At 45.8% G+C, this 23,903-nt stretch overlaps 1 protein-coding gene across 6 annotated transcripts in view; it reads right to left on the bottom strand.

Annotated features, from left to right (window-relative positions):
* Positions 1 to 598: 598 nt before the first annotated feature.
* LOC110501386 (kinesin-like protein KIF23) overlaps positions 599 to 23,903 on the bottom strand; it is a 40,010-nt gene continuing 16,705 nt past the window's right edge. Inside the window, exons 15-24 of one of the 6 annotated variants that reach the window (XR_016490335.1) lie at positions 22,061 to 22,225; positions 21,417 to 21,583; positions 18,936 to 19,109; positions 12,510 to 12,710; positions 10,579 to 10,815; positions 7,930 to 8,018; positions 5,900 to 5,981; positions 4,590 to 4,660; positions 1,246 to 1,315; positions 1,069 to 1,201 (exon numbers count right to left, since the gene is read on the bottom strand). Coding sequence is in view for 5 of the 6 variants with exons in the window: in XM_090214651.1 (XP_090070777.1) it covers positions 1,300 to 1,315; positions 4,590 to 4,660; positions 5,900 to 5,981; positions 7,930 to 8,018; positions 10,579 to 10,815; positions 12,510 to 12,710; positions 18,936 to 19,109; positions 21,417 to 21,583; positions 22,061 to 22,225 (1,202 nt within the window). In the remaining variant the exon portion in view is untranslated. Of the gene's footprint in view, positions 1,316 to 4,589; positions 4,661 to 5,899; positions 5,982 to 7,929; positions 8,019 to 10,578; positions 10,816 to 12,408; positions 12,711 to 18,935; positions 19,110 to 21,416; positions 21,584 to 22,060; positions 22,226 to 23,903 lie in introns of those variants that run through there. The other 5 variants (XM_090214651.1, XM_090214655.1, XM_090214656.1 and 2 more) reach the window with 5 other exon arrangements.

Below are 23,903 nucleotides of genomic sequence, written 5' to 3'. Positions count from 1 at the left end.
TCATACAACTGTGTATTACTCCCTTCACAGAATAGCGCAAACTGTCTCTAACCAGAATAGAAAGAGTGGGAGGCCCCGGTGCACAACTGAGCAAGAGTACATTAGTGGCGCTTGTTTGAGAAACAGACGCCTCGCAAGTCCTCAACTAGCAGCTTTATCAAATAGCACCTGCAAAACACCAGTTTCGACATCAACAGTGAAGAGGCGACTCCGGGATGCAGGCCTTCTAGGCAGAGTTCCTCTGTCCAGTGTGTGTTCTTTTGCCCATCTTAATCTTTTCATTGGCCAATCTGAGATATGGCTTTTTCTTTGCAACTGCTGGTACTATTTAATGAAGCTGCCAATTGAGGACTTGAGAGGCTTCTGTTTCTCAAACTAGACACTAATGTACTTGTCCTCTTACTCAGTTGTGCACCGGGGCCTCCTACTTTCTATTCTGGTTAGAGACAGTTTGCGCTGTTCTGTGAAAGGAGTAGTACACAGCGTTGTATGAAATCTTTCTCGCGTGGAATAGCCTTCATTTCTCAGAACAAGAATTGACTGACGAGTTTCAGAAGAAACTGCTTTGTTTCTGGCCATTTTAAGCCTGTAATCAAACCCACAAATGCTAATGCTCCAGACACTCAACTAGTCTAAAGAAGGCCAGTTTTATTCATTCTTTTAAACAGCACAACAGTTTTCAGCTGTGCTAACATAATTGCAAAATGGTGATCAATAGCCTTTTAAAATGATAAGCTTAGATTAGCCAACACAACGTGCCCTTGGAACACAGGAGTGATGGTTGCTGATAATGGGCCTCTGTACGCCTATGTAGATATTCCATTTAAAAAAACCTGCCGTTTCCAAATACAATAGTCATTTACAACATTAACAATGTCTACACAGTATTTCTGATCAATTTGATGTTATTTTACTGGACTTTTTTGTTGCTTTTCTTTCAAAAACAAGGACATTTCTAAGTGACCGTGAACTTTAACGGTAGTGTATATACACACTGTTTTTCATATATAAAAAGCAAAAGGAAATGTTTAAATAGTTGTTACTAAGGCTAAAGATTAAAAATAAAACGTTTCCAGAGTGTTAGCTATTGCACACCAGCCGCGTGGAGGTGAGGAGGGAGGGGCAAAGGGGGAGGGAGGGAGGGGCTGAGGACAGGGGTGAGGGCAGAGGACAGAGGGAGGGGTGAGGGCTGAGGACAGGGGTGAGGGCAGAGGACAGAGGGAGGGGTGAGGGCTGAGGACAGAGGACTGAGGAGGGATGAGGACAGGGGGGGTGTATGGAGCAGCCCAGACAGGATCTTCAGGGCTTTCTGCGTCTAAAAACACAAAAACATAACAGTTACTCACTTTAGAAACACAAACATCTTCCTAATGCGCTGAACATACCAAAACATGGGAGCATCTTCCTAATACGCTGAACATACCAAGCATGGGAGCATCTTCCTAATACGCTGAACATACCAAGCATGGGAGCATCTTCCTAATACGCTGAACATACCAAAACATGGGAGCATCTTCCTAATACGCTGAACATACCAAAACATGGGAGCATCTTCCTAATACGCTGAACATACCAAGCATGGGAGCATCTTCCTAATACGCTGAACATACCAAGCATGGGAGCATCTTCCTAATACGCTGAACATACCAAACATGGGAGCATCTTCCTAATACCTGAACATACCAAGCATGGGAGCATCTTCCTAATGCGCTGAACATACCAAACATGGGAGCATCTTCCTAATGCGCTGAACATACCAAACATGGGAGCATCTTCCTAATACCTGAACATACCAAGCATGGGAGCATCTTCCTAATACGCTGAACATACCAAACAATCTCCTAATATTGAGTTTCACCTCCCCTCCACACTTTTCCCTTAGAACAACCTCAACTTGTCAGAGCATGGCCTCTACAAGGTTCCACTGGCCAATGTTGAGTCCAATGCTTCCGGTGTACAAAACAGTTCCAACCCTTTCCCCCCTCAGAACAGCCTCAATTATTCGGGGCATGGACTCTACACGGCGTTGAAAGTGTTCCACAGGGACACTGGCCCATGTTGACTCCAATGATTCCCACAGTTGTTTCAAGTTGGCTGGAGGTCCTTTGTGTGGTGGACCATTCTTGATCCATATGAAACTGTGGAGTGTGAAAAACCCAGCAGCGCTGCCGTCCTTGACCCAGCCCGGTGCACCTGGCACCTACTACCATACCCTGTTCAAAGACACCTACTACCATACCCCGTTCAAAGGCACCTACTACCATACCCTGTTCAAAGACACCTACTACCATACCCCGTTCAAAGGTACCTACTACCATACCCTGTTCAAAGACACCTACTACCATACCCCGTTCAAAGGCACCTACTACCATACCCCGTTCAAAGGCACCTACTACCATACCCCGTTCAAAGGCACCTACTACCATACCCCGTTCAAAGGCACCTACTACCATACCCTGTTCAAAGGCACCTACTACCATACCCTGTTCAAAGACACCTACTACCATACCCCGTTCAAAGGTACCTACTACCATACCCTGTTCAAAGGTACCTACTACCATACCCTGTTCAAAGACACCTACTACCATACCCCGTTCAAAGGTACCTACTACCATACCCTGTTCAAAGACACCTACTACCATACCCCATTCAAAGACACCTACTACCATACCCTGTTCAAAGGCACCTACTACCATACCCCGTTCAAAGGCACCTACTACCATACCCTGTTCAAAGACACCTACTACCATACCCCGTTCAAAGGCACCTACTACCATACCCCTGTTCAAAGACACCTACTACCATACCCCGTTCAAAGGCACCTACTACCATACCCCGTTCAAAGGCACCTACTACCATACCCCGTTCAAAGGTACCTACTACCATACCCTGTTCAAAGGTACCTACTACCATACCCTGTTCAAAGGTACCTACTACCATACCCCGTTCAAAGACACCTACTACCATACCCCGTTCAAAGGTACCTACTACCATACCCCGTTCAAAGGTACCTACTACCATACCCTGTTCAGACACCTACTACCATACCTCGTTCAAAGACACCTACTACCATACCCCGTTCAAAGACACCTACTACCATACCCTGTTCAGACACCTACTACCATACCCCGTTCAGACACCTACTACCATACCCTGTTCAAAGACACCTACTACCATACCCCGTTCAGACACCTACTACCATACCCCGTTCAGACACCTACTACCATACCCTGTTCAGACACCTACTACCATACCCCGTTCAGACACCTACTACCATACCCTGTTCAAAGACACCTACTACCATACCCTGTTCAGACACCTACTACCATACCCCGTTCAAAGACACCTACTACCATACCCCGTTCAAAGACACCTACTACCATACCCTGTTCAGACACCTACTACCATACCCCGTTCAGACACCTACTACCATACCCCGTTCAAAGACACCTACCACCATACCCCGTTCAAAGGTACCTACTACCATACCCCGTTCAAAGACACCTACTACCATACCCCGTTCAGACACCTACTACCATACCCCGTTCAAAGGCACCTACTACCATACCCCGTTCAGACACCTACTACCATACCCCGTTCAAAGGCACCTACTACCATACCCCGTTCAAAGGCACCTACTACCATACCCCGTTCAAAGGCACCTACTACCATACCCCGTTCAGACACCTACTACCATACCCCGTTCAAAGGCACCTACTACCATACCCCGTTCAAAGGCACCTACTACCATACCCCGTTCAAAGGCACCTACTACCATACCCCGTTCAAAGGCACCTACTACCATACCCCGTTCAAAGGCACCTACTACCATACCCTGTTCAAAGGCACCTACTACCATACCCCGTTCAAAGGCACCTACTACCATACCCCGTTCAAAGGTACCTACTACCATACCCTGTTCAAAGACACCTACCACCATACCCTGTTCAAAGGCACCTACTACCATACCCCGTTCAAAGGTACCTACTACCATACCCTGTTCAAAGACACCTACTACCATACCCTGTTCAAAGGCACCTACTACCATACCCCGTTCAAAGGCACCTACTACCATACCCCGTTCAAAGGCACCTACCACCATACCCCTGTTCAAAGACACCTACTACCATACCCCGTTCAAAGGTACCTACTACCATACCCCGTTCAAAGACACCTACTACCATACCCCGTTCAAAGGCACCTACTACCATACCCCTGTTCAAAGACACCTACTACCATACCCCGTTCAGACACCTACTACCGTACCCCGTTCAAAGGCACTGAAATATCTAGTCTTGCCCATTCACCCTCTGAATGGCACAAATACACAATCCATGTCTCAATTGTCTCAAGGCTGAATAATCCTTCTTTAACCCGTCTCCTCCCCTTCATCTACACTGATTGAAGTGGATTTAACAGGTGACATCAATAAGGGATCATAGCTTTCACCTGGTCAGTCTGTCATGTAAAGAGCAGGTGTTCTTAATGTTTTGTACACTTGTGTATTAATTTAGAAACCTCGAAAAGTGTCCCCCCGAAAGTTCAGACGCATTTTGTAGAACAAAACCTATGGAAGACATTATACTTACTTCTGATGTCCATGGTGCTGGTAGCCTGGACCCAGGTTAGATCCAGCCCTCATCTCCACAGCCATAGAACACTGGAACACAGAACACACAGTGTGGAAGCTTCTAGAATGGTTAACTGATCAGAAATGTTATAACATCTAGTGTCTTAAATGGGCGGGGGGGGGCGTTGAGCCACCACAGCTTCAATGCACCTTGGCATAGATTCTACAAGTGTCTGAAACTCTGTTGGAGGGATGCGACACCATTCTTCCACATCATTTGGTGTTTTGCTGGTGGAAAACTGGTCTTGGGAGCCGCTCCAGAATCTCCAATAATGTGTTCTATTGGGTTGAGATCTGGTGACAGACTGCCCTGTGGATGGGGGCTTTGTCACGCTATAGCCATGGTAGTCAAAATAATGGCCTCCCAGCATTTTATACATGACCCTAAGCATGACGGGATGTTAATTGCTTAACTCAGGCACCACACCTGTGTGGAAGCACCTGCTTTCGATATACTTTGTATCCCTAATTGACTCAAGTGCATCCATTGTTTTGGCAGTTACCTGTACCTTACTGTATACCCTACAGCCATGACAGCCTGGTACCAGATATGAGTGGACGGTCTTGGTCATTGTCCTATGGTCAGTCACAGGCCAATGCGTGACAATGAATAGCAGTGGTGTTAGCACACAGTTAGGCCAGGATACAGTTCCACACTCCCATCCCCCAGGGGCAGCAGAAACCTTGTCCAGTTGCTGAGCCTGGTTGATGACCACAGCTCAGGGTCCCAGCTGGTAAGCAGTGAGGCTTTTCCTTTGGTTCAGTCTTTAGTTTGGGGATGCCTTTGGCATTTTTCATTTTTGTACATGTTGGGCGTAACATATCTTCACCATCTTTACAAATACTCATTTGCTTGGAAGACCAAGAGGTCAGAGACAAAGCTGGCCCTGGACCAAGGTAATGTTGCCATCTCCCTGAGTAAATATATATTCGACACCTAGGCACATACACTGATTTCTTACATAAATGCACACATTAATTCAGGTTCCAGACCAGTCAGCAAGGCCTAGGACCCCTAGACATAATGATTCAGGTTCCAGATCAGTCAACAAGGCCTAGGGCCCCTAGACATAATGATTCAGGTTCCAGACCAGTCAACAAAACCTAGGACCCTAGACACAATGATTCAGGTTCCAGACCAGTGAGTGCAGCAAAATCAGTAGGCTTGTTATGGGTTTCGTAACACTAGGGCTTGTACTGCAAAAACTGACCCGGGACCAGACAAAAACAGTACAATAGCCAGTGTAGGGAGGGAGTCCTGTCTCTTACCCTGGTCTCCACATCTGTCCAGTCTCCCTCCATACGGTCGCCCCCCTGGGCAGTGTTGCCCTCTGACGACCTCCTCTTACGGCTGAACGGAGGAACACAGTGAGTGTTTGACATCAACATCAGACGATACAAAAGCAAATGATCTTCACCTTATCGTTCTGATCTAAGACTATGTGATCCAAGATTAGACATTTTTAGAAGTGAAATAACCTAAGTATTCAGACTCTTTACTCAGTACTATGTTGAAGTGCCTTGGGCAGCGCCTACAGCCGCATGTCTTAGGTATGAAGCTACAAGCTTGGCAACACCTGTATTTGGGGAGTTTATTCTCTGCAGATCCTCTCAAGCTCTGTCAGGTTGGATGGGGAGCGTCTGAATACTTATGTAAACGTGATTTCAGTTTTTTATTTTTAATAAACCTGTTTTTGCTTTGTCATGTGGTATTGTGTGTAAATTGATGAGGGGGAAAAATATTTAATCCATTTTAGAATAAGGCTGCAACCTATCAAAAGGGGTCTGAATACTTTCCGAATGCACTGTACGCATGAAAGTACAATGAACAAAAATATAAACGCAACATGGAACAATTTAAAATATTTAACTGAGTTACAGTTCATATAAGGAAATCAGTTAAATTAATTAGGCCCTAATCTATGGATTTAACATGACTGGGAATACAGATCTGTTGGTCACAGATACCTTTAAAAAAAAAAAAAAAAGGTTGAGCAAACCAGTCAGTATTTGGTGTGACCACCATTAGTCTCATGCAGTCAACACATCTCTTTCATAGAGCTGATCAGGCTGTTGATTGTGGGATGTTGTTCCTCTTCAATGGCTGTGTGAAGTAGCTGGATGTTGGCGGGAACTGGAACACGCTGTCGTACACGTCGATCCAGAGCATCCCAAACATGCTCAACGGGTGACATGCCTGGTGAGTATATGCAGGCCATGGAAGAACTTGTGACATGGGGCCGTGCATTATCATGCTGAAACATGAGGTGATGAGGCGGATGAATGGCACGACAATCGGCCTCAGGATCTCATCACGGTATCTCTGCATTCAAATTAATAAAATGTAATTGTGTTCATTGTCTGTAGCTTATGCCTGCCCATACCATAACCCCACCATGGGGCATTCTGTTCACAATGTTGACATCAGCAAACCGCTTGCCCACATGACTCCATACACGCCGTCTGCCCGGTGCAGTTAAAAGTGGGATTGATCCGTGAGGAGCAAGTCAAGACCCTGGTGAGGACGATGCACATATAGATGAACTTCACTGAAAAGGTTTGACAGTTTGTGCAGAAATTCTTTGGTTGTGCAAACCCAGTTTCATCAGCTGTCCGGGTGGCTGGTCTCAGACGATCCCGCAGGTGAAGAAGACGGATGTGGAGGTCCTGGGCTGCCGTGGTTACACGTGGTCTGAGGTTGTAAGGCCGGTAGGACGTACTGCCAAATTCTCTAAAATGACGTTGGCGGCGGCTTATGGTAGAGAAATTAACATTAAATTCTCTGGCAACAGCTCTGGTGGACATTCCTGCAGTCAGCATGCCAATTACACGCTCCCTCAAGACATGTGGCATGGTGTTGTGTGACAACTGCACATTTTAGAGTGGCTTTCTATTGTCCCCAGCACAAGGTGCAGCTGTGTAATGATCATGCTGTTTAATCAGCTTCTTGATATGCCACACCTGTCAGATGGATGGATTATCTTGGTGAAGGAGAAATGCTCACTAACTGGGATGTAAAACACATTTTGGCACAAAATCTGAGAGAAATAAGCTTTTGTGCGTATGGAACATTTCTGGAGTATTTTAATTCAACTCGTGAAACATGGGATGTATGAATGTATATGTTTACATGAATGTATGGAGTACGTTAGCAGTAGTACTAGTAGCAGTACTAAGTAAGCAGTAGACAAGACACCTACCTTGGTCCAGTGGGGAGCTCCTGGCTCAGTCTAATAAGTTAGCAGTAGTAGTAGTAGTACTAGTAGCAGTACTAAGTTAGCAGTAGACAGGACACCTACCTTGGTCCAGTGGGGAGCTCCTGTCTCAGAGTTTCTATATCAGTGAACTGGACCGCCTGTCCTCCCCCTCGTGTCTTGAACACTTCACCCTAAAAGTTCACAACACAGGCATCAGAACACATTCACATTTTAGTCATTGAGCAGACTCATATCCAGAGCCACCACAGTAGTGAGTGCATACATTTTCAATACTGGTCCCCCGTGGGAATCGAACCCGCAACCAGACGTTTCCAGCGCCATCAACTGATCCCCACAGGAATACAGGCATGAGAACACAAGCATTAAAGATGGCACTGTAAAGATGGACAGCTGGCGCCTTTATGAGCTCCTGACCAATTCTGCATGGTGGTGGTAGTAGTACTGGTAAATTAGTAAAAGTAGCAGTAGTAGTACTAGTAAGTTAGTAGAAGCCATGGATTACAGGCAACATCCGCACTGAGCTGAAGGATAGAGCTGCCGCTTTCAAGGAGCAGGACACTAATAAAAAATCATGTTACGACATCCGACAAGCCATCAAACAGTCAAAACATCACTGCAGGACTAAGATCGAATCCTACTACGCCGTTTCTGATGCTCGTCAGATGTGTCCGGTTTTGCAAACCATCATGGATTACAAAGGGAAACAGCCACGAGCTGCCCAGTGACGCGAGCCTACCAGACAATCTAAAATCCTATTATGCTCGCTTCGAGGCAAGCAACACTGTACCATGCATGAGAGCAGCAGCTGTTCCGGATGACTGATCTCGCTCACCGTAGAGGATCTTTAAAACAGGGTAACATTCACAAGGCCGAATGGCCAGACGGATTAACAGGACTCATACCCAGAGCATGCGCTGACCAGCTGACAAGGGTCTAAAGTGACAACCTCTTTCTGACCCCGTCTGTAATACCTACATGTTTCAAGCAGACCACCATTGTCCCTGTGCCCAAGAACACCAAGGTAACCTGTAAATTATTACCACCCCGTAACGCTTACACATGTAGCCCTGAAATTATTTATTTGAAAGGCTGACATGGCTCACATCAAATCCATCATCCCAGACACCCTCGGCCCACTCCAATTCGTATACCGCCCCAACAGATCCACAGATGACGCAATCTCTAATGCACGCCACACTGCCCTCTCCCACCTGGACAAGAGGAACACCGACGTGAGAACGCTGATCATTGACTACAGCTCAGCATTCAACACTACAGTGTCCTCAAAGCTCATCACTAAGCTAAGGACCCTGGGACTGAACAGTTCCCTCTGCAACTGGATCCTGGACTTCCTGACAAGCCACCCCCAGGTCCCGAGTGTAGGCAACACATCCGCCATGATGACCCTCAACACGTGGGCCACTCGGGTGTGTGCTCAGTCCCCTCCTGTACTCCCTGTTCACCCACAACTGCGTGGCCGTGGACAACTCCAACAACATTATTAAGTTTGCTGGTCCGATCGACGACGAGAGCCTATAGGGAGGTCGTCAGACAACTAGCTGGTTGTCGCCCCCGTGAGCACAGACATTACACGGAACGCCCCAGTGAGCACAGACATTACACGTGTCATTGAACCTGCTCCTGTTCTGCTAAAAGTATAAAACCCACTTCCGACAAAATGTATAATAGACCAGAAAACATGGAAGCTGTCGCTACATGTTGAAATGGGAACGTGGAGATCATTCCCACGTTGAAAATGGCTAAGAAATCTACAAACTAAAATAACAATTATTCAGACTGCAGCTGTTTTAATTCTATAGTCTGGTAAACACAACCGGTTGAACGACCGAATGGTACTCTGACGTATCCATTGTAACAATCTACAACTGATTAATCAATTCTGTGATTGATTAGTTAGTAAATAAATAACTAAGCCAGTTTGTATATCGCTGATTCATGATGTTAGGGTTGGTGCAGATCTCCAAGGGTTTGCAACATTCAGGAATGCGACTGATGAGGTCATAACACATTAATAGAAGACTGTAATCGATAAGTTAATTTGGGAAATAAACTATAAACATTTTCCTGTGGTGCCCCAACTTCCTAGTTAAAGTTACATGATTAGTTTAATCACGTAAGGAATAATTACACAGAGAATTGATTTGATAACAGTCTTCACATGTAATGACAGCAAACACTACGACTCCCGGCACACATGTCAGCAAATAAACAGCGTGTCTAAATGAACAGATTTCAAGGTTTACAATGGACAACTGATATTCCCACGGTCATTAAGGTCATTGACAAAATATTCTGTCATCGTTGCCAGCCACCTAAAAGAAAATTACATCAAATTCAAGCTAGCAATGATCAAATTGGCAGAACAAAATTTGGGTGAAGGAATAGCCAGGCAATCTGGGATCGATCCAAAAGTTAGAACGGCGAAGTCAAAAAGTAGAAAAAAAATCAGAAGAGGGCGAGACTGCAAGGTGGGGGGGTGTGGGGTTTAGTAAGGAAATAGAAGCCCAGCCCAAATAGAAGCCCGGCCCAAATAGAAGCCCGGCCCAAGTAGAAGCCCGGCCCAAGTAGAAGCCCGGCCCAAGTAGAAGCCCCTCTCTAATAAGCGCTGGTTGTGTTCAGTGATTAAAGCAAATAAACAGCCAGGCTATTCATTGAAATTTGACAGTAGATCAATTCAGAGAGATTTCTGCAAGTCTGGCTGGTACATACCTTAATGAGTTTGGTCTGTATCTCTCCATCAGAGGCCACGTCTTGGTGAGTGAGCATGTACTTGTCACATTTGGCTAGGGCCTTCTCGCTGGGGGCCGAGACCTTAATGGCGTTGGAACCCAGGATGGGCTGCATCACCGTGTCCAGCTCCACGTTAGACGACGGCTTGTGGTCCACCCACCTCTCCCCGCCCGCAGAGTGGGAGCGCCTGTGGACTGCACGCACCGGGGGACCCGTCTGGTCGTCGACGGGAACGAAGCAGAGTGAAAGTCAGAGAATCATGTGTTGCTAACAATAAAACCATTCCTGGAGTTAGTGACAATAATAGATCAACTCTACAGGAAGTACAATCTACTAACTCAATCTGATTCAATCAGGGATCAGTCATCATGGTGGTAGAAAACGACAAACATGGCTTGGTAGTGGACATGTTGTTTTAGAAGAACCAATCCTGTTAAGTTAGAAAATCATTTTATTTCAGTCTAAAGTGTAAACAAGAACATAGTACCAGTTATATAGAGGGAGTGTTTATAAAAACATTAGCCCACAAACCTAAAGGTCAGCTGATGAGCTGGTTGGAGGAATCTACTTTACCTGCAGCTCTGCTACCTACCAGATGACCTTACCACCTTAGTCTGATGAGACTCACTGACCCTGTATGCTCCTTCCTGTTCCTCTAGGTCTAGATCACAGGTCTGGTCAGGAACCTCTCTCTCTTCCTCTCTTTCTCTGGCCCTCTCCCAACACCTGCCTCTCCTCCTGCTAAGGCTGCTGGGCAGACCCTGGGTCTGAGCTAGGGTTCTAGTCTTAGGGGTCCCGTACTGGGCCGGGTCAGCATGTCTGTCCTGAGGGACTCTCTGCTCCCACTCTGAGATGCAGGAGGTGACAGAGAGGGAACTGGTGCCGGTGCTAGCGCTCTGAGGAGGGGAGGTGGGGTGGGAGCCTGGCCACTGTCTGACCTGCTGGGGATGGGGAGGGGCGTACACTGGGTCTAGGGCCTGGCTGGACCTGGAGTGGACGGGCTGCAGGGCAGAGTACAGAGTATGGTGGTGGTGCAGATAGACAAGTCAACCAGCTAGTTGGGATACATAGCATCCATCCATTACATACATGGCTGGCTGCACACACTAACAAGCACACACAGGCTGCATGAACACCAGATAGACAACACACAATTACATAAATGTTAGATTCAATCAAAGTCTGACAAAGTATGGGATAGAACGGTGGATTTCAGTTAAACCTTCTACAAAAAGGTCAGGGTCAGTAAATTCAACTCATTAAGTCCACATTGTAACACGTAAAATAACAAGCAGATGTGTTTTCACATCATGATTAACCAGACCTGCCAGTCAGTCAGATGTGTTTTCACATCATGATTAACCAGACCTGCCAGTCAGTCAGATGTGTTTTCACATCATGATTAACCAGACCTGCCAGTCAGTCAGATGTGTTTTCACATCATGATTAACCAGACCTGCCAGTCAGTCAGATGTGTTTTCACATCATGATTAACCAGACCTGCCAGTCAGTCAGATGTGTTTTCACATCATGATTAACCAGACCTGCCAGTCAGATGTGTTTTCACATCATGATTAACAGACCTGCCAGTCAGTCAGTCAGATGTGTTTTCACATCATGATTAACCAGACCTGCCAGTCAGTCAGATGTGTTTTCACATCATGATTAACAGACCTGCCAGTCAGTCAGTCAGATGTGTTTTCACATCATGATTAACAGACCTGCCAGTCAGTCAGTCAGTCAGATGTGTTTTCACATCATGATTAACAGACCTGCCAGTCAACAGAGGCTGGTCAACCTGTTAGCAGTAAAGGGGGAAACAGTAGTTTGATTAGGAAAGGAAAACACTTCAGTAGGGTATATTAGCTGGATGAGTCAGTGCCCTAGAAGCGCATGTCGTGGTAACGTACGGGAACGGGCGACGGCGAGGCCGATCTCTTGGCGGGAACGCGGTCCCTCTCCCGGGAGGGGCGCTGGGGCTTGTCGGGGGCGGGGCGCAAGTCTGAGGGGGTCTTGCTCTCCGTCACGATGGCCTTCAACTGCTTCAGCTTCTCGTCTTTCACCCACAGCTTGTTCTGCATCTCCAGCTGCTTGGCGCACACACGACGCTCCTGGAAACACACCAGAACCAGGGTTAACACAACACGTGCCCAGATGGTTGTCAGTTAAAAACCAAGAACTCAGGACACGTGTTAATGCGAGAGCTTAATGGAGTAAGTTCACTAACGAGTAGGAAAACAGATGTAAAGATCAAGCACCCTGATGAAGTCTAGTCTACGTTTCTTGTGTTCTTCAAAGTGCTTGCCACCAGCTGTTAGCCAGCTGCTCTGACCAACTAGAGTGAAGTTTAAACACAGAATCCAACTCTGTTTATTTTTAATTAAATTGGAGCCACCCTGCTTCATTTAAAAAAAAATTAAAAAACCTCACGCCGCGGTTGGCCTTAGTGCTGGGACTGTATTTCCAGACCCGAGTGCACACCATCTGTGCATATACAAGCTAGCTATGACTGAAGATGGGAGCCAGTTAAACTCCACAAAAGCCAAGAAATGTGAGAACTCTAAATGTTTGTTTTAGTGTAACTTGCCGCCTTCCATTGTGAAAAATGTAAAAGACATTTGTGACTTATTAACAGGTGGGATGATTTGGCCTCACTTGGAAGAACAAGGAGCTCCAGGAACGACCGGCCTTACTGAAGGATGCTACCCAATAGGAGGCATTTGATAGCGCCACCCTAAACGACCAGGCCAAGCACCAATTAGACGGGGTTCCTCAGCTATAGTGGCAGGGGAGGGAGTGCTTAGGGTGGGGCCTTCACACGCGCTACCCCTCATCCAGCGGAGCATCGTTGGAGGAAGGTTCCCACGGTAACTCACAGCGGTTACTCACAGCGGTTACTCACAGCGGTTACTCACAGCGGTTACTAACGATTCCATCAGACGCGGATCTGCGGCTGTTTAACCACTTCCAGCCGCCCCCACCCCCCCTCCCATTTGACAACTTCCACCATTGTGGTAAACTCCATGGTGAGGGAATTACATATACCGTTGGAAGTATGTGGTCCCACTAAAGTCCTCCGTCACCCCGGTGCCCGAGTCCGGAACATGTGATCGGGTTGAGAGATGCTTTGGCCTCCTGGGAACTGATTTGTATTCAGTTAGCACAGTATGTATTAATTCATCTGACCTCATTTTAGAAGTGATGTTCCTTACCCTGACAGTATGTCGGAAGTTTACCTTAGCCAAATATGAGATATTGAGTCCAAATTGTGCAACCCTACATCACATCTCAGCTACAGGCCCTAAACAATCTCAGACTTGGCATATTGATTATTAGATCTCTGTCCGAACGCGGTACTTCTAAATGAACGTATCACTGACAGTATTTCTAACAGACAGTGCAATCGGAAAGTAAACCAGACCCCTTCCCTTCTTCCACAATTAGTTACGTTACAGCTTTACTCTAAAATTTATTAAATAATCCCCCCCCCTTCAATCGACACACACCAACCCATAACGACAAAGGCAAAACAGGTTTAGAAATGTAAGTAACTTATTTACATATGTATTCAGCCCCTTCAGTCACTAGCCGGCTATCCTCCGGTACTGCTGCCCTATGTAGATGGTCATGGAACACTGGTCACAACCGTCTACAGACTAAGCCCCGTCTACACTGGGGGAGGGGGGTCTCCATATAGACTTCCATTCATTTTTCAACCGGGGGACCTTCAGACGAGTCTTGTGAGGCCTGTGGGTGTCGTAGAGCAAAACCACCAACGTGTGCGTGAGTCTAACATTTCCATAGAGGGTCATATTATTGTGTAGCCCAAACTGTTCGGATACTACAGACAGACGTTTGTAGATCGGCTAGCCCCCTAGAGTCGATTTATGTTAGTGGTTAGATACTGTACATATGTACTGTGCATTCAGAAAGTTCAGACCTCTTTTCCAAATGTTCCGTAACAGCCTTGTTATTTTCCCTCAGTCTACACACAATATCCCATAATGACAAAGCAAAAACTACATCTGAACCTTAGAACTGCCATTTTACATTAGTATTCAGACTCTTTACTCAGTACTTTGTTGAAGCACCTTTGGCAGCAATTACAGGCCTGAGTCTTCTTGGGTATGATGCTACAAGCTTGGCACACCTGTATTTGGGGAGTTTCTCCCATTCTTCTTTTCAGATCCTCTCAAGCTCTGTCAGGTTGGATGGGGAGTGTTGCTGCACAGCTATTTTCAGGTCTCTCCAGAGATGTTAGATCAGGTTCAAGTCCAGGCTCTGGCTGGGCCACTCAAGGACATTGAGACTTGTCCCGAAGCCACTCCTGCGTTGTCTTGGCTGTGTGCTTAGGGTCATTGTCCTGTTGGAAGATGAACCTTCACCCCAGTCTGAGCTCCTGAGCGCTCTGGAGCAGGTTTTCATCAATGATCTCTTAGTACTTTGCTCCGTTCATCTTTCCCTCAAATCCTGACTAGTCTCCCAGTCGCTGCCACTGAAAAACATCCCCACAGCATGATGCCGCCACCACCATGCTTCAACTTAGGGAGGGTGCCAGGTTTCCTCCAGACGTGACGCTTGGCATTCAGGCCAAGGAATTCAGTCTTGGTTTCATCAGACCAGAGAATCTTGTTTCTCATGGTCTGAGAGTCCTTTAGGTGGTTTTTGGCAAACTCCAAGCGGGATGTCATTTACCTTTTACTGAGGAGTGGTTTCTGTCTGACCACTCTACCATAAAAAGGCCTGATTGGTGGAGTGCTGCAGAGATGGTTGTCCTTCTGGAAGGTTCTCCCATCTCCACAGAGGAACTCTGGAGCTCTGTCAGAGTGACCATCGGGTTCTTGGTCACCTCCCTGACCAAGGCCCTTCTCCCCCGATTGCTCAGTTTGGCTGGACAGCCAGCTCCAGGAAGAGTCTTGGTGGTTCCAAACTTCTTCCATTTAAGAATGATGGAGGCCATTGTGTTCTTGGGGACCTTCAATGCTACAGAAATGTTTTGGTACCCTTCCCTAGATCTGTGCCTCAACACAATACTGTCTCGGAGCTCTACCGACACTTCCTTCCACCTCATGGTTTGGTTTTTGCTCTGACATGTACTGTCAACTGTGGGACCTTATATAGACAGGTGTTTGCCTGTCCAATCAATTGAATTTACCACAGGTGGACCTCCAATCAAGTTGTAGAAACATCAGGGATGACCAATGGAAACAGGATGCACCGGAACTTAATTTCAAATCTTATAGCAAAGGGTCTGAATACTAATGTAAATTAGGCTGTTTATTTTAAATTCAGTTCTGCCCCCACATTTTCTATAGGTTTGAGGTCAGGGCTTTGTGATGGCCACTCAAGTACCTTGACTTTGTTGTCCTTAAGCCATTTTGCCACAACTTTGGAAGTATGCTTAGGGTCATTGTCCATTTGGAAGACCCATTTGCGACCAAGTTTTAACTTCCTGACTGACGTCTTGAGATGTTGCTTCCACATCATTTTCCTCCCTCATGATGCCATCTATTTTGTGAAGTGCACCAGTCCCCCCTGCAGCAAAGCACCCTCACAACATGATGCTGCCACCCCCGTGCTTCACAGTTGGGATGGTGTGCTTCGGCTTGCAAGCATCCCCCTTTCTCCTCCAAACATAAATGGTCATTATGGCCAAACAGTTCTATTTTGTTTCATCAGAACAGAGGACATTTCTCCAAAAAGTACGATCTTTGTCCCCATGTGCAGTGGCAAACCGTAGTCTGGCTTTTTATGGCGGTTTTGGAGCAGTGGCTTCTTCCTTGCTGAGGGGCGTTTCAGGTTGTGTTGATATAGGACTCGTTTTTACTGTGGGTATAGATACTTTTGTACCTGTTTCCTCCAGTATCTTCACAAGGTCCTTTGCTGTTGTTCTGGGATTGATTTGCACTTTTCGCACCAAAGTACGTTCATCTCTAGGAGATAGAACGTGTGTATATATAAATTAGCAAACATGTCATTATGGGGTATTGTGTGTAGATTGATGAGGAACATTATTTAATCCATTTTAGAATAAGGCTGTAACGTGACAGAATGTGGAAAGAGTCGAGGGGCCTGAATACTTCCCGAATGCAGTGTATGCAGGAATCTCTTTGCCGATTTAAAACTTGAGCTTAATATGGGCAAAACTAAATACATTGTTTTTAAAGTTTGGTAAGAATGTTCCAGATTAACTGCATGTTCAGTCATCAGATGGTTCTCCAAATGGAACATGTTCCTGCAGATAAATACTGAGGCATTTGGATTTATATGGGTTGACGTTTATAAAACATAGAGATGATCTGGTTAAGATAAGATTTAAAGTAGTATTTTTCTACAGAAACAGATGGTGTCTTTCTCTGAGCAGTAGGAAGCAGATTATTCAGTCAACCTTTTTCTACAGAAACAGATGGTGTCTTTCTCTGAGCAGTAGGAAGCAGATGGTGTCTTTCTCTGAGCAGTAGGAAGCAGATGGTGTCTTTCTCTGAGCAGTAGGAAACAGATGGTGTCTTTCTCTGAGCAGTAGGAAACAGATGGTGTCTTTCTCTGAGCAGTAGGAAGCAGATTATTCAGTCAACCTTTTTCTACAGAAACAGACGGCGTCTTTCTCTGAGCAGTAGGAAACAGATGGTGTCTTTCTCTGAGCAGTAGGAAGCAGGTTATTCAGTCAACCTTTTTCTACAGAAACAGATGGTGTCTTTCTCTGAGCAGTAGGAAGCAGATTATTCAGTCAACCTTTTTCTACAGAAACAGATGGTGTCTTTCTCTAAGCAGTAGGAAGCAGATTATTCAGTCAACCTTTTTCTACAGAAACAGATGGTGTCTTTCTCTGAGCAGTAGGAAGCAGATGGTGTCTTTCTCTGAGCAGTAGGAAGCAGATTATTCAGTCAACCTTTTTCTACAGAAACAGATGGTGTCTTTCTCTGAGCAGTAGGAAGCAGATGGTGTCTTTCTCTGAGCAGTAGGAAGCAGATGGTGTCTTTCTCTGAGCAGTAGGAAGCAGATGGTGTCTTTCTCTGAGCAGTAGGAAGCAGATTATTCAGTCAACCTTTTTCTACAGAAACAGATGGTGTCTTTCTCTAAGCAGTAGGAAGCAGATTATTCAGTCAACCTTTTTCTACAGAAACAGATGGTGTCTTTCTCTGAGCAGTAGGAAGCAGATGGTGTCTTTCTCTGAGCAGTAGGAAGCAGATTATTCAGTCAACCTTTTTCTACAGAAACAGATGGTGTCTTTCTCTGAGCAGTAGGAAGCAGATGGTGTCTTTCTCTGAGCAGTAGGAAGCAGATTATTCAGTCAACCTTTTTCTACAGAAACAGATGGTGTCTTTCTCTGAGCAGTAGGAAGCAGATGGTGTCTTTCTCTGAGCAGTAGGAAGCAGATTATTCAGTCAACCTTTTTCTACAGAAACAGATGGTGTCTTTCTCTGAGCAGTAGGAAGCAGATGGTGTCTTTCTCTGAGCAGTAGGAAGCAGATGGTGTCTTTCTCTGAGCAGTAGGAAGCAGATTATTCAGTCAACCTTTTTCTACAGAAACAGATGGTGTCTTTCTCTGAGCAGTAGGAAGCAGGTTATTCAGTCAACCTTTTTCTACAGAAACAGATGGTGTCTTTCTCTGAGCAGTAGGAAGCAGATTATTCAGTCAACCTTTTTCTACAGAAACAGATGGTGTCTTTCTCTGAGCAGTAGGAAACAGATGGTGTCTTTCTCTGAGCAGTAGGAAGCAGGTTATTCAGTCAACCTTTTTCTACAGAAACAGATGGCGTCTTTCTCTGAGCAGTAGGAATCAGATTATTCAGTCAACCCTTTTATCTGTTGTTGTTCATGATGATGTTATTTATCAAAGTGCAGCTGCTAAAACTCTGACACCTTTGGCTGCCATCTACCATAGTGCCCTTCGTTTTGTTACAGGCCAGCTTTGATCCTGATCACTGTATCCTGTCTGAAAGGTTTGGCTGGACTTGGATAAAGCCCTGTAGATCTCTCAATTTTTGTTTACAAGGCCCGTCTTTGATGGGACAGTAGGAGGCACTCTTTCCTCTAGTCTAAAAAAAATATCCCAAAGCCCCAGGGCAGAGATCCCCCCCCCTCCTGCTGCGGCACAGAGATAGACCCTTCTCCTCTAGGCTACTCACACACACACTCCTTCTCCCCCTTGTGCTTGGTGTCCTGGACCACAGAGAGACCCTCCTCTAGGCTACTCACACACTCCTTCTCCCACTTGTGCTTGGTGTCCTGGACCACAGAGAGACCCTCCTCTAGGCTACTCACACACTCCTTCTCCCACTTGTGCTTGGTGTCCTGGACCACAGAGAGAGACCCTCCTCCTCTAGTCTACTCACACACTCCTTCTCCCACTTGTGCTTGGTGTCCTGGACCATGCCCTGCATGCGTTGCTCCATGCGTCTCTTCTCCGTCTGCTCTCTCTGCAGACGCTGCTCTCTGCTCTCCAGCTCCTGCTGCAGCGTACGCTTGTCATCCTCATAGATGTTGGTGGTCTTCTGCAGGATCTCAATCTGACGGAGAGAGAGAGAGAGAGATGTTAAGTGACAGTACATGGCACTACAGACCAGGAAATACCTGACTGGTACACTAGGGCTGACCCCATTTAGTCGACTGGGTCGATTGTTTGGTCGACAAAGATATTAACTGCATCGTGTGAATTGTTTGCGTTTGAGTGTCAATCAATTCTCCATTACATCACCAGCAGTACACTATCTTTTAATTCCTAATATTTATTTGGTTATGGTAATTTATGTTAATGCATTTAATATATTATTATTTCAGCCATCATGCATACATTTATTTTGTCCCCCCACACCAAACGCAATCACGACACGCAGGTCGTAAAAATATCAAAAACAAACTCTGAACCAATTGCATTAATTTGGGGACAAGTCGAAAAGCATTGAACATGTATGGCAATTTAGCTACCTAGCTTGCTATTGCAAGCTAATTTGTCCTGGGATATAAACATTGAGTTGTTATTTTACCTGAAATGCACAAGGTCCTCTACTCTGACAATTAATCCACACATAAAACGGTCAACCGAATCGTTTCTAGTCATCTCTCCTCCTTCCAGGCTTTTTCATCTTTGAACTTATATGGTGATTGGCATCTAAACTTTCATTGTATTACCACGACAACCAGCAACAGTTCATCTTTCAAATCACCCACGTGGGTATAACCAAATGAGGAGATGGCAAGTGTGTACCTGCTTCTATAAACCAATGAGGAGATGGGAGAGGCAGGACTTGCAGCTCGAACTGCGTCAGAAATAGGAGTGACTTCTATTTTAGCCCTTGGCGTAGCAGACGGTCGTTGGCGCGCGCGGGCAGTGTGGGTGCAATAATTGAATAACATGGACACGTGACGTGTCTGGTCAGCATGTTACTGTTCTCATTGTCAGAGTGGACACAGGTTTTGCGCTCTGCAAACAACAAGCTACACTTGTGAGAAACAAGTTTTGGTTTATTTCATTCCATCTACAAGTTGTCAATTTAGTCCTGGTCTTGAGAGCTCGTCAATGTTGAGTAAGGATGTGCACCCGATTACACATAGAAGTAGGCCTATAGACTACCTGAACTGCGGGCAAATGTGGGCATATCAATGTGCCCATTTGGGGATCTGATAGCATTTCTGATTGGCTTAATGCTGCCACCACCATCTCAAAGTAATGTTTTCAGCTCAAAACAGCAAGTAAACAAAGTCTGTTTTTACATTTATTGAAAATGACAATAGTTCTTCAATGTATTAGAAAAATCTTTCAAGCCCTCTTCCTTTCAATAACCACTCAATGTGAAAGGGAATGCATGTTAGGGGCAACTTCATGAAATAGGCCTGTCTACCTCATTACATCTTATTCCTTGCGCAAATAGCCTACAGCTGTGTGTCCCGAGCTGCAGTGGTGGGGTAAACTCAGTTTGTCATGGTAAAAAGTGCCCCAGGCTCTGCATCGAAATGGCTGTCTGCCTGTCACCTACCTGCCTGCCTGGTACACTCAATATGGTCCGCCTGTCACCTACCTGCCTGCCTGGTACACTCAATATGTCCGCCTGTCACCTACCTGCCTTTGGAACTTGTTCTCCGTCATACCTTGTAGTGAATGGTGAAGGCCAGCAGTATATTGGGTACTATTTCATTGTGTTTACCTTGTAGTGAATGGTGAAGGCCAGCAGTGTATTGGGTACTATTTCATTGTGTTTACCTTGTAGTGAATGGTGAAGGCCAGCAGTGTATTGGGTACTATTTCATTGTGTTTACCTTGTAGTGAATGGTGAAGGCCAGCAGTGTATTGGGTACTATTTCATTGTGTTTACCTTGTAGTGAATGGTGAAGGCCAGCAGTGTATTGGGTACTATTTCATTGTGTTTACCTTGTAGTGAATGGTGAAGGCCAGCAGTGTATTGGGTACTATTTCATTGTGTTTACCTTGTAGTGAATGGTGAAGGCCAGCAGTGTATTGGGTACTATTTCATTGTGTTTACCTTGTAGTGAATGGTGAAGGCCAGCAGTGTATTGGGTACTATTTCATTGTGTTTACCTTGTAGTGAATGGTGAAGGCCAGCAGTGTATTGGGTACTATTTCATTGTGTTTACCTTGTAGTGAATGGTGAAGGCCAGCAGTGTATTGGGTACTATTTCATTGTGTTTACCTTGTAGTGAATGGTGAAGGCCAGCAGTATATTGGGTACTATTTCATTGTGTTTACCTTGTAGTGAATGGTGAAGGCCAGCAGTGTATTGGGTACTATTTCATTGTGTTTACCTTGTAGTGAATGGTGAAGGCCAGCAGTATATTGGGTACTATTTCATTGTGTTTACCTTGTACTCCAGCATCTTGGACTTCTTCTCCAGACGGTCTATCTCAGTCTTCTGGCTATGAAGGGTCTTGTCCTTCTCCCCCAGTTGACCTCTCTGGTCCTGGATCAAGTTCTCCTTGGAGACCAGGCTACTGTCCAGCTCCTGGAGCATGGACTTCAACATGTCGGCTGGAGGAGGAAAGGAAAACTAATTAAGACATGATCAAAAAGCCCCATCACAGCTTCACGAGTTTGTGGTCGCCATCCTACCAGCCCCGTTGTACTCCTGGGTCACCATCCTACCAGCCCCGTTGTACTCCTGGGTCACCATCCTACCAGCCCCGTTGTACTCCTGGGTCACCATCCTACCAGCCCCGTTGTACTCCTGGGTCACCATCCTACCAGCCCCGTTGTACTCCTGGGTCACCATCCTACCAGCCCCGTTGTACTCCTGGGTCACCATCCTACCAGCCCCGTTGTACTCCTGGGTCACCATCCTACCAGCCCCGTTGTACTGCTGGGTCACCATCCTACCAGCCCCGTTGTACTCCTGGGTCACCATCCTACCAGCCCCGTTGTACTCCTGGGTCACCATCCTACCAGCCCCGTTGTACTCCTGGGTCACCATCCTACCAGCCCAGTTGTACTCCTGGGTCACCATCTTACCAGCCCTGTTGTACTCCTGGGTCATCATCTGCCTGATCTTGTGTCTCTTCTCCAGCACCTCTATGAGGCGGGGCAGAGTGATGTCATCATGGGGGTCCGTGATCTCGCTGGCAGGCAGAGGGGGAAGGTTCTGGAGCAGTTGGTGCATCACTGACTGGGTGGATTCTAGACCCAGAGGGGAACACAGACCACAGTTCATAAGTACAACCCATTGGATAAGACCGTGGCACCAGCGGCCCATCATTTACACCACCTTCAGATAACACACTCCTACGAGAAACAACATGTAGTGTCTTCAGTAAGTATTCACACCTGGACTTAGTTGGGTTCGACAGTTTGAACATTGAGACATTAAAAGACATGATAGATCAGACGCATAGTATATTAAGGAGTGAAAGAGACTGGGTCTCTGTAGAAAGACAGATAGCTGTGGAATGTGTTGGGTGGACAAGAGGAGAGCAACGTCTTGATACAGGTGGACATCTGTGGATTAGGTGAAGGAGGGGTTGAGGTCAGGACAGAGATGTGTTGATACAGGGGAGACAGGTGGACATCTGTGGATTAGGTGAAGGAGGGGTTGAGGTCAGGAGGTGAGGACAGAGTCATCAGGAAGTAATAAACATTTGGTATCCTTTTACTCTCTTCCTGTGAAACCATAAGATGCAACCATTGGGAAGAAGGAGGGTCTTAAGTGGGATATATATCAGAACCTTTGGGAAGAATAAAACTTGGTTAAAGCTTCTCTAGTGTCCGTGAGTGATTTACTCTGAAAAATAAGAACCGAACAACTACTTACACATTGTTGTTACAGCCTGAATTTAACATGGTCACTGGCCGACACACAATACTCCATAATGTCAAAGTGGAATAATGTTTTCCCCAGAAAATGATGTCTTCGGTCAATAAGTATTCAACTCCTTTGTTATAGCAAGCCTTAATATGTGCTTAAGTCACATAATAAGTTGCATGGACTCACTGTGTGCAATAAGTGTTCAACATGATTTTTGAACGTCTACCTCATCTCTGTACCCCACACATACAGATAATTGTAAGGTCCCTCAGTCGAGCAGTGAATTTCAAACAGATTCAAAGACCAGGGAGGTTTTCCACTGCCTTGTAAAGAAGGGCACCTATTGGTAGATGGGTAAAAAAAAATAAAAGCAGACACTGAATATCCCTTTGAGCATGGTGACGTTATTAATTACACTTTGGATGGTGTATCAATACACCCAGTCACTACAAAGATACAGGCTTCCTTCCTAACTCAGTTACCGGAGAGGAAGGAAACTCCTTGGGGATTTCCCCATGAAACCAATGGTGACTTTAAAAACAGTCAGAGTTGAATGGCTGTGATAGTAGAGGATGGATCAACAACATTGTAGTGACTCCGTAACCTAATTGACAGAGTGAAAAGAAGAAAAACATGCTTCCTGTTTGCAACAAGGCACTAAAGTAATACGGCAACAAAATGTGGCAAAGAAAATAACTTTTTGTCCTCAATACAAAGTGTTATGTTTGGGGCAAATCCAATACATTACTGAGAACCACTCTCCATATTTTCAAACAGTTGTGGCTGCATCATGTTATGGGTATGCTTGTAATAATTAAGGACTAGGGGGGTTTTCCAGGATTAAAAAGAAACAGAATGGAGCTAAGCACAGACAAAATCCTAGAGGACAACCTGGTTCAGCCTGCTTTCCACCAGACAATGGGAGATCAAATCTCCGTTCAGCAGGACAATAACCTAAAACACAAGGCCAAACCTACCCTGGAGTTGCTTACCAAGAAGACAGTTACTGTCCTCCAGTGGCCAAGTTGAAAATCTATGGTAAGACTTGAAAAT

The sequence above is a fragment of the Oncorhynchus mykiss genome, chromosome 2 (assembly GCF_057628025.1).
Source record: "Oncorhynchus mykiss isolate SJ-2025 chromosome 2, ASM5762802v1, whole genome shotgun sequence".
Classification (NCBI taxonomy): domain Eukaryota; kingdom Metazoa; phylum Chordata; class Actinopteri; order Salmoniformes; family Salmonidae; genus Oncorhynchus; species Oncorhynchus mykiss.
Note: the sequence above shows the minus strand (reverse complement) of the source record. Positions and strands in the feature narration are given on the sequence as shown.